Consider the following 11,091-nt stretch of genomic DNA (forward strand, 5'->3'; position numbering starts at 1 on the left):
TTTAGACAAGCCAGGATTCAAAAAGTTTACCTTCTATGCTTTCTTAAAAACCTTGGAGGATATAGGGTCTTCGCTATGTGCTGGTGACGTTTTCATTCTTCACAGCACACATTTCGCTAGCTGAGAGGGTACAGGCATGCCACATTCCCACACAAGTGGCGTGCTTTGACCTGCTGCTGATGGCCGGAGGGGCGCCGTGGAAGGAGAGAATGCAGAGCAGCCCACGTCCATGGACTCTGTTTCTGGGGGATGCCCTGTACTTGTTCCTGCACTAGCTTTCCCAACCAGGGGGTACCTGGGATTCCCAAGGACTCATGGGGCCACCCCTCTAGTAAATTTGGAGGGAAACAGAAGCCAGTTGAAGACTCAGAGCCTCTGTTCAGCTTATCTTCTCCTGGGGCCATTGACCTGATTGTCATACTATTGCCCTTGCCTTACACAGCTGGGTTGGTATTTGTTATTGCTTTTCAAAACTAAAATGTGTTGCTTGGGGATATTTAGGGCATAAAACTCTAGAGAAGCATAAGAACAATTATTCCAAAAATGAGCTCATGGTTACCTCTGTGGAGGGAAGGAGGGGAAATGTTGGGAAGGGGCACGCGGGCTTCTCTGGTGCTTTATTGGGACCTTAGAATGACTCTCTTAGAGACAGGTTTCATTTCTTAACCTAGGAGGCAGATATATGGCTGGCCATTTACAGAACTATGCATTCTACACTCTCTTATATAGGTCAAATGTATCTCACATTTCTTTCTTTTTTTTTTTTAAGATTATTTTTTCATTTAAGAGAGAGTGCAGAGCGAGTGAGAACAGGGGGAAAAGGGCGAGAGAGAAGCAGGCTTCTTTTTTTTTTTTTTTTTTTTTTTTTTTTTTTAAAGATTTTATTTATTTATTTGACAGAGAGAGATCACAAGCAGGCAGAGAGGCAGGCAGAGAGGAGGAAGCAGGCTCCCTGCTGAGCAGAGAGCCCGATGTGGGACTCGATCCCAGGACTCCGAGATCATGACCTAAGCCGAAGGCAGCGGCTTAACCCACTGAGCCACCCAGGCGCCCCGAGAAGCAGGCTTCTTGCTGACCAGGGAGCCCGATGTAGAACTCGATCCCAGGACCCTGAGATCATGACCTGAGTGGAAGGCAATGGCTTAACCCACTGAGCCACGCACGTGCCTTATCTTACATTTCTTAAGAGGCTTAAATGAAACTGATAAATGTGTGGTCAAAACAGGGTTTGTAGATGGGTGGAAAAGGAAGAACTTTCAGTATTGTTTGGCATTTTAAATCTCGTGCATGTGTTGCTTTGATAAAAAAAAAAAAAAAAAAATCTGTGCTTGAAACTGGGCTTACTATGATGTGTAATACTCTTGCCTTGGAGTATTTCTGAATCTGGCAAGAGACCAGTACAGAGGATTAACTGCAGTTCAACCTTATGAGAGTTTTGAAGTCCCTGTATGCAGATACTTTTGGATACAAGAGAGAGAGCAGTGGCGTTTTTTTTGTACAAAGGCAGTGAGGGGAGAGGGTAAGAGATACTGTAAATCAGGCCTCAAATGAGAAGTTTGAAAGTAAAGGCGAAGAGGGGCACCTGGGTGGCTCAGTGGGTTAAGCCGCTGCCTTCGGCTCAGGTCATGATCTCAGGGTCCCGGGATCGAGTCCCGCATCGGGCTCTCTGCTCAGCGGAGAGCCTGCTTCCTCCTCTCTCTCTCTCTCTGCCTGCCTCTCTGCCTACTTGTGATTTCTCTCTGTCAAATAAATAAATAAAATCTTTTAAAAAAAAATTAAAAAAAAATAAAATAAAATAAAAATAATAAAAAAAAAAAAAAAAAGAAAGTAAAGGCGAAGAAAGGGTGTCCGAGGATGAAGTGTGAAAGCAAGTGTGAGCAAATGGTCTGGAGGGGACTGAGACTATGCAGGTTGCACCCTGCACAACCCCCAGAGGGGCATTCACAGTGTTGTGCAGAACGTAACCTGCACCATCGTCCACAGCCATCTGGTTGAAGGGTATTAGGTAAGGAATGGAAAAATAGAATGTGAAATGAAACTATTACAGGATTCTAAATATAATTCAGTGCCGTGTTGACATATCCCAATTATTTGTCATTTCAGTATGAAATTTAAAATCACACCAACCATTTGTACTCCGTAAAGGACAATAGCATGTACCTTTATTTATAACGGTAAGGGACAAAGACAAATAAAGTTTTAATATGGTGTAGTTCACATTAATACCATTCCTCAAGATACTGAGAACATAGAAAACAGACAAAAATCTCTGTCCATTAACCATTCATACTAGAGACTGCAGAAGAAAATTAACTTAAAATTGCAATTCTAGAACAAACTTCACTTTAATAAGGGACTCAAGTTTTCATAGAGTGGAGGTCAAAAGGAGAGAGAGAAACTCATTTAGGACCTTGTTTCTCGAATATGGCCACTTTCACAGACCTATTCTTGGGGGAGGGGTTTGTAAGTTTTCTGTGGTAACATTTTTTCTTTCTTTCTTTCTTTCTTTTTTTTAAGATTTTATTTATTTATTTGACAGACAGAGATCACAAGTAGACAGAGAGGCAGGCAGAGAGAGAGGAGGAAGCAGGCTCCCTGCTGAGCAGAGAGCCTGATTCGAGGCTGGATCCCAGAACCCTGAGATCACGACCTGAGCCGAAGGCAGAGGCTTAACCCCCTGAGCCACCCAGGTGCCCCTGTGGTAGCATTTTCAATGTTGTATTTTACTTCTGTTAATAATCTAAACAAGTTAATAGACGGTTATTCTGGATTACCTGGATGCCATCTTACATAACAGAGGTGCCCATGATTGCAGCAGCTGTGATCTCTCTGGCACCCGTTTTCATGTGGTGTTTCTCAAATTAGGTTCTCAAGACCCTTAGAGACATTGCTGAACATTCCCTAGGAGAGTCTGTGACTTGCCAAGGTTAAAAACATGGATTCAGAGCAGTGATTCTCAAGATAGGATGGTGTGGGATGGAGTTCATGACTAGGAGACCCCCGTATCTTGAAAAAGTACATTCAAACGACATACTGTTTTTGTAATGCAAATTCTATAAGTCAATCTCAGTGAAGTACCTTTCCGGCAGTAGCCAAAAACCAATTACAGATTCATCCTAGGGGACCTTGGTCGAGAAACACTGGCTTAGAGGTAGAGGTGTCCTAGCATATGCAGAGCAGTTAGGAAGAGACATGTGCCAGAGAGAAAGAAGACCTTTTGGGTCACTGAGTGAATCCTAATCCACTTAGCAGTCAGGGTCTTTTGGAACCCAAAGGGCCAATTAAGAAGAAACCCAAGATATCCACCAACCTTCTCAGACCTGTGGGTTGGGGCAAGTTGGTCCACTTTTAATACTGAGTCAAAAGAAGAAGAAGCTCTTTTTTGCCAACCCCCACCCCTTTTCTTTGTTAACATATTTCAGAGTTTTAAATAAAGAGTTGCTGTGGCTTTTAGCCCCGGCTCCATCCACCACATGATCCACTACACCAGGAAGTGTGCTTATCAACTGAAGTGGCATCCAGCTCTCAGGGATAGCGTCCTGGGATCAGCTCTGCCAGAAAAACAAAATACAAAGACGTGGATTTTCGTGAAAAGGTAAATCCCCTTATTTTTCCCATGACCAGAACACAGACTCATTCAGAAACAGTTGGCAGCAAAAAATACTGAGATTGTAGAATGCTGAAAGACAGTGAAAACGGGGCCACTAACACTGACCGTGATACGGGGGTTGCTGGGGAAATGGTCTTTCCTGACTTCCCAGCAAGGTCATTTGTTTTCGTCCATTTTTAATCTAAACCTAAATTTCTGGAATAGAAAACATTTGGCATCACAGTTAAGTGGGGTTTGAGTGCTTTAATGGGCTGCGTGAGCCACAAACAGACTTCGTGTTCACTTGCTGCGAGGGTGTCGTGGAATTGTGATTAGGAGTTTTGTGGTATTGACTACTTCATTCCAAGGTATTCAGTTATACTTCTTCAGAAATTCTTTTTTAACTTCTACTGCTATTTTGAGTAATTGCCACAAATTATATACAGACATTACTCAAGGGCAAGCTATTAATTAGTGGGCAAAAAATATCCTTCAGGGAATATTTTGGTCTAAGAACCATGTATTAGTCGAAGTTTCCTTTAACTAAAAACAAAAACAAAAACAAAAACACTGAATCTCTCTGCTTGTGAGTCAGGGAAACCGGCCTACTTAGCAGCTAACTAGCAATAGTGAGATCTGGGGGAAAGAAGAGCTCATCAGACCCCCAAATTACCCTGGTTCATTTTTGAAGAATTCATCACCCTATGGCTTTCTATTCAGCCAAGGATCTCTTCTGGGTGATAACTGCAGAAAACTTTGTTTTGACATTTGGGAACCCAATGAGATTGAATTGATTTGCAATGTGAACACAGGTAATACAAAAATTACTTTGATTTCAAAATTGCACGGAGAATAATCCAAATGGCTTACCACAGCCTCTGTGCCTGGGCCCCCACCCACATTTCTTGCTACTTTCCTTTCTCACTGCACACTTCACTCAGTCTCTTCTTGCTCACTTTCCTTTCCTCGAATGTTCCAGACTTGTCAGCTCCGGGCCTTTGCACTTGCTATTTCTTCTGTCCAAAAAGCTCTTTGGCTTGATCTTTACATGGCTCTCCTTCTTGTCAACCAGGTCTCTGCTCCACCAGCTGAGAAAGGCCTTCCTTCACCATATTAGCTCTAAATTGGCTCCCCACCCCCTGCCTCGTCCTATCACGTTATTCTATTAATTTGTTTCAGAAATTATTCCCTTACTTGTTTTTGGTCAGGTTCCTTCTCTGGAATGGTGGTTCCACACCATCTTTTTGTTCCTCTCCCTATTCCTGGTGCCTCGTACACTGTCTGCACATAGTAAGTGCTCAATAAAGATGTGCTAAATGAAGGTCAAGTGACAGGATTTCCTCCTATCCACACAACCTCTTTGTAAAACAGGAAACTCCTCAGTGACCTCACAGTTCTTTAAATCACCCCGCAACACTCTTTCTCTAGCTGCACTGCCTCTCTGGAGTAGAATAAAATCCAGTAGAATGCCGCCATCTCCCAGTGTCCTGGCCAGCATCCCTCCCTTCACTCACCTAGAATTACTGCAGAGCTCCGATCTGATTCAGCCGCTTCAGCAGTTCCCCACTCTGATGCATTTCCGTCAGATCACTGCATCCGCCTATACAATCTTTACCGATAAAGACGCGAGGTACCTAGGAAAGCAAACAAGCTAAGATAGGTGAGGACCTTCATTACTGGATCAGGAAGAATGACATTTTTTCCTTCCTTTAAAAGTTTCCCATGATCCAGAGCTTTTACCGTCACTTTCCAATGTCCTCACGTATTTCTTTCAGGTCAGAACTCAGTTACAAGCATGAAATTATTCCTTGAAGAATGTTGGTAAACCAAGATGTATTTCCTATGGCGAATGTGGTGCGTGCGATTGTCTGACTTGTCAAAATAACTTAAAAATTTCATTCTCGAGATACACATTTCAGGGAAAGAATTTTGGTTGACCCTGGCTAGACCACCCTGGTTGAATTCTGGTTTCTCTGCAGCTGGGACCACACCTGAGCCCTGAGGTTGAGCCAGGACCACCAGAGGTCAGTTGGTTTCTAAACACAGCTGGAAAAGGATTTGCGTTCTGGGTCTGGTCCCCTATTGTTGATTCGCAGTAGATTCATCTCTCTCTGCTGTGAGCTCTGTCCTCTGCTGGGGAAGTGGTGGTGGCATGTGACTCTCCATTTTTTCTGTCCCTCCCTTGTAATCCTTTGTCCAAGGGCTATCGCTCATGGGAGTAAGGGTTTGGTTTGGTCCCCCAAGGCGAGTCAGACTGACAGAGTCATTACCCCTGCTGACTGAGATCCTCTCCAGTCATACTCGGGCTCCCTCCCTGCTACTAGCTTCCCAAGTGTTTTTAGAGTCCTGGAGGGAGGAGGAAGTCTTCTCCCAGTGGCCCAGACAACTTCCAGGCCAACTTTTAAGGAAAGGCTGATTGGCCCTGAAGAAACAAACAGTACGGTCACCTGACTGTGAGAAGCAAGCAGGGCCTCTTCCTGAACCCTAATAACAACCTACCACAAGGGGCAGGAGACATGAAAGATAGGCGGTAAAAATATTTTCAAAGCATTGGATTTTCCTCAGAAGGCATGCCAATTCAAGTGAATCTTTTCAAGCATAAGAGAGATGAGAAACAGAGCTGAATTACTTCAGGAAGTTCTTGCAGTGTTTTTAAGAAGGTGTTTTGGTGGGAGTGAGCTTTAAAAATGAAGGCCAGATAGTAAGTGAATCTGCACCACATTTCCGTGGCTATCTCCTGTGTCTGGAGACTGGGAAATAGCACGGAAAACTGCACGTCAGAGAGAAAGGGCACACGTGTCCTCTTCAGTCACACACAGTGCTGCCTGCCCTACTTGCCCCATGGCTGAGTGGGGACCCCGTACATGGGGATGGCCATCAAGGCAGCATCATTTGTATCAGCTGCCAGGATAGCTGTGGGAAGAGGAGGTCAGACATCTAAGTCTTCCCTTGGGTCCTTCCAATATTTTGGAAACAAAGCTCCCACTCCTCCAAATTACTGGGGGAGGGGGGTCTTTTGGCTTTTATCACCCCAGGAACACCCGGCTGTGGTCAGGGTAGCTGTAACCAGAACAGAATCCCGGTGTAACTTTAATATAATTATGCTGCACGGCTCCTTCTGTTAAAGGCATTGCCTAGTGAAGTAGAAATCATCTGAGCTTTATTAGTGTATTTATTTGACAGAAAGCAAACACATGTGTCGGGGGCGGGATGGGGGTTGGCGGTAGAGAAAGGGGGAAAGAATCTCGAACAGGCTCCTTGCCAAGCATGGAGCCCGAGCAGAGCTGGATCCCATGACCCTGAGATCTTGACCTGAGCTGAAACCAAGAACCCAGGTGCCCCGAAATCTTCTGAGCTTTAAACAAGGAGGAGATGTATTCACTCTTGAACGTCTGTATTTTCTAAAAGAACTGAGTGATGGTTACCTTCGGCTGGGCTGTGGGTTGAGAGGGTTTGAATTAGTTGGACAGGGTGCCCTGAAGAGCAAGGAGTCTTCTTCTTAGACCCCACCTGGCAAAGAGGCTGGTGGGCCTGAGAGCTGAGAGGCCCCCTGCCCTCCCGCCCACCCTCTAGGCTAGGCAACAGCAAAACCGCTTCCAGCAGGGCAGTTCCTGGAACCTCTGAAAGGAGGTGGACCACAGGCTGCACAGGGCCATGTGGGGAACTGTGGGGACCCAGCAGCTACCTCTTGATCCTAGCTGAGGAAGGATGAAGGAGCACGTGCCCTGTGTCCTCCCCGCCTGGCCCCAGCACCCCTTCCAGGAACCTGAGAGTCTCTTATGGTCAAGGAGCAGGAAGACACTTGCCATCATTAAAACAAGCTTTCTGATCCTGGGGCCTGGACTGGCCTGGCATACCGTTCTCCAGACCTGGCCCCAGCTAGGCAGCTTCTCCTATACTCCAGGGTGCTCGCTGGGAGCCAAGGACTCAGCTATTTCCCAAACTCTTCACCCCATCCCTGGCTATGCCCAGGTACAGCCCACATTAATTTTCATTTGAGTGAACTGCTATAGCCTCCAGGTGTCTCCCAGCTTCAGACCTCAGGCTGACTTTCCGGCACTCACTTTTCCCCACAGCCATGGCCCTTTTCAAAGTCAGTTTGGGTTACGCCTCCGCTCCAGACTCTTCAGTGGAATCACATTACACTTCACAAGCCACTTCACAAGTCCTTGTAACAGCTTGAGAAGCCTTCGCAGCCCTCACTATTACCTCTTCAACCTCATCTCCTCCTACTTTCCTACTGATTTATGATGCTCCCACCACGCAAGCCTCCCTGCCAGGCGCACTTCTACCACAGGACCTCTGCACTCACTCCTTCCACTGCCTGGAACACTGTACCGCGAAATTTCTGCCTTCATTGCTCTCTCACCATCATCAGAGATCTAAAATCAGTAAGGCGCTGATGGCTTCATTTGAAACCGGTCCTTGCTGCCAAGTGTCCAGCTCCCTTTCCTACCTAGTTTTTTCTCTTTAGCACTTACCACTGACCACCTTCCAACAAACCATTTTACTTTTTGTGTTTACTAGAATGTAAATTCCTCAAAGGCAAGAGTTTTTGTTTGGTTCCTGGCGATTTTCCAAGGTCCGGGAAAGTGCTTAAAAAAACTGCTGCACCCAACAAAATTATTCTTCCCAGGCGAAGGAGAAATTACTTTCACACACAAGCAAAATTTGAGGAAATTTGTTGCCAACAGAGCTGCCTTGCAGGAAATGTTCAAAGAAGTTCTTTAGAGAGAAGGAATATGATATGGGTCAGAAACTCGGAACCACATAAAGGAAGAGCAGGAGAGAGAGAATAGATGAAGGTACTGATCTACGAGATTTGGCCATGGCAAAACCCAAACAATTTCTTTAAGTACACGGTCTGACTGAAGACATAAGTTTCTGGAATCAGTCAGGTCCCGCTGGACTCCTACTATGTGCCCATCACTATAGGTCATTACAGGGAAGTAAGAGCAACAACTTACTAAGTCTCTTGTTTCTTCAGATGTAAATCCTTCCTTGGGAGGGAACCTGAAGCTGACCCCATGAAAGGATCTGTTCTTCCCCTTGAAGGAATGCATTCAGGTTCAAGAACCTGTGTAAGGTCTTTTTAAGAATTCAGAAACAAACTTAAAAGACTAGAAGACAAATTTTTTCTTTGTGGAGAGATAGGGGAAAAAATGTGCCAAATGAATGCATGAAGAGGTTTCCCCCTCTAAAGAAGAGATATTACCAAGCTGAAAGGAATTCCAAAATTTATTCCATGTTGGAATTACTTGGGGATCTTTTTTTTCTTCTTTTGGTAGGAAAGGAACTATTTTTTTCCAGCCTCGTTAGGGTATAATTGACAAATTTGTATATATGTAAGATCTACAACACTATGATTTGATATACATACACATTTTTAAATGATCACCACAATCAAGTTAATTAACAGGCCCATCACCTTACATAGTTAACTTTTGTCTCTGTGTGGCAAGGACATGTAAGATATCCTCCAGAGCCAACTTCAAGAATACAGTGCAGTATTATTAACTAGTCATCTTGCTGTCCACTATATCCTTAGAATTTCCCTGTCTTATGATTCAGAGATTGTACACTTTGACCTGGGAATCTTTAAAACTATTGATGCCTCACTCCCAACTCTGATTTAACTGATATGGAGAATGACTTGAGCATCCAGATTTCTTAAAAAGCTCCCCATGGTGCCAATGTGCAGCAAGCTTTAGGAGCCGCTGACTGAGAGGGGTCCCAGCGGGGTCCTTGGCAGCATCTGCCCTGCCCTTTGGCTCTCAGGACGTGGACAGCAGGAGTCTCTGACCACTGTGTTCTCTGCTGCAGGACCCCTCTGACACTGGAGTCCTCAGCTCACAGCTGGGGCCCTGGAAGCAATAGGGTAACAGGTTAGCCTCCATCTGTGCCAAAATACTTGTCTGTGACTGGAGAGGCAAGGAGAAACAGCTTCCGGTGCTTTATGCCCTGAACCCAGACAGAAGCCTTCAGTCCAACACAGACTGAAGCAGGATATGTGCTTCTGCAAACGCTGTATCCAAGAACGTGCATCCTGAGGCAGGCTGGGGTGAGCTGGGGGGCCGGCCCCCAGCCCACCCAGCACCAGAGGACTCAGGCAAGCTGGCTGGCCATCGCTCCAGAAGCTGGGGGTGCCGAGGCAGAGGAAGCCTTTTTAGGTAGAGAAAAGCAGTTCTTAGAGGGGCTCATGGTCTATTGAGAATGAAGGGGACTTGGTGGTCCCTTGCTCTCTTGCTCTCGTCTGGTCTTGCATAGGGGGAGGTCCTTGAGGATCACCTAGGTAGTGTCTTACAGGATCACACTGCAAGCCCTTGTGAGAGCCATGCTGGAACTCTGGCCCCTGGACTCCCTACTAGCACAGGCCTGGAAGCATCTCAGAGAAGAAGGGGCAGATCAGGAGCCTTTAGATTCTTCCAGTGGGTGGAGTTAGATAAGATAAGGAAGAATGAGCTAATTGGGTTATATGGTTAAAGCAAGCTTAGAGAAAAGATTGAAGGACAGCAAATCCTGCTTGGCCAGGTGAACCCAGAAGGAAGAGTGCATAGGATCCCTGCGTTCAGTAACAGAAACGCACAGGTCACCCGGGGCCCCTGTACCCCACCTTCCAACCCCAGCCCTGCAAGCTGCAAACTGTCATTTCCCAGCAGTGCTTGAAACAAAGACTCCAGATAGCTCACCCACTGCCGGACAGCTGCTGGGCCCGCGGAGCCGATGCACGGCACAAGGTCTGCGAGGACCTCTGGCTGCAGCCCAGCTGCCCGGTCCCCTGAGCAGCAGTGTCTTCTCTTCGTCACCCTCCCCCACCCTGCAGAGCCCTCCGGTGGCGCCTTGAGGGAGGGAGCCCTAGCGGTGTCCTAGAGAAAGGCACAGGCGGATCCCCTGCACAGCCCCCACAAGAAAAGGGAATCTGAGAACCCTTTGCCCAGCCTTTGAGAACTCACCGTTCTGGCTCCTGTGAGCGTTTCCAAATAGTCTTGAATCTTGCTTGTGTCACTGGTGGCCGTGATATCGACAAATTCCAAAAGCCCTTGTTTGAAGGGCAGCTCGCTGAGGAGCTCCTGGGTCCTTCTGCAGTAGGGGCAGGTGGGCTTGATGAACACGACCACCTTCCCGGGCTGGATTTTGCTGTTCACGAACTCTTGAGCCATACTGACAGGAGGCTGCCTCCTGGGGAGGAATCCTCAATTGCCGGTACTGCTGGGGTGTAAAGCGGTGGCCGGGCCAGCTGGCTCGAATTTAAAGGAACCTCCCCGGAGGAGGAGTTTGCCCCGGCGCGTGCTGGGGTTTTAAAGAGACAGCTCCAATGTCATCTCAGCCTGGTATGATTCACCAGCTGGCGATGCCGAGGACGGCATACTTGTTGTTCATCAATAGCTATGTCCAGGGTGTCGGTGTTGTCCTCAGCTTTTCCAGGAGCACCCGCCCTTTGGCAGAGAGTGTAGTCAAAGCACCCTTCTGGAAAGCATCCAATGTGCAGACCAGCCCCAGGG

At 46.6% G+C, this 11,091-nt stretch overlaps 1 protein-coding gene across 1 annotated transcript; it reads right to left on the reverse strand.

Annotated features, from left to right (window-relative positions):
• Positions 1 to 2,140: 2,140 nt before the first annotated feature.
• Positions 2,141 to 10,849, reverse strand: GLRX (glutaredoxin). The gene is made up of 3 exons (XM_059175514.1): positions 10,543 to 10,849; positions 5,104 to 5,223; positions 2,141 to 3,551 (listed from the first exon to the last, which is right to left on the reverse strand). The coding sequence occupies exons 1-2, from the start codon at positions 10,747 to 10,749 to the stop codon at positions 5,110 to 5,112; spliced, it is 321 nt and encodes a 106-aa protein (XP_059031497.1). The 5' UTR covers positions 10,750 to 10,849; the 3' UTR covers positions 2,141 to 3,551; positions 5,104 to 5,109.
• Between the last annotated feature and the right edge of the window lie 242 nt (positions 10,850 to 11,091).

The sequence above is a fragment of the Mustela lutreola genome, chromosome 5 (genome assembly GCF_030435805.1).
Source record: "Mustela lutreola isolate mMusLut2 chromosome 5, mMusLut2.pri, whole genome shotgun sequence".
Taxonomy (NCBI): Eukaryota; Metazoa; Chordata; class Mammalia; order Carnivora; family Mustelidae; genus Mustela; species Mustela lutreola.

Excerpts from the sequence above, each read along its gene's own strand:
- GLRX (XM_059175514.1), bottom strand. The coding sequence starts at position 10,749 with ATGGCTCAAGAGTTCGTGAACAGCAAAATCCAGCCCGGGAAGGTGGTC. Across the intron at positions 5,224-10,542 it reads CGCTCACAGGAGCCAGAACG|GTACCTCGCGTCTTTATCGG; the intron begins GTGAGTTCTCAA and ends TTGCTTTCCTAG.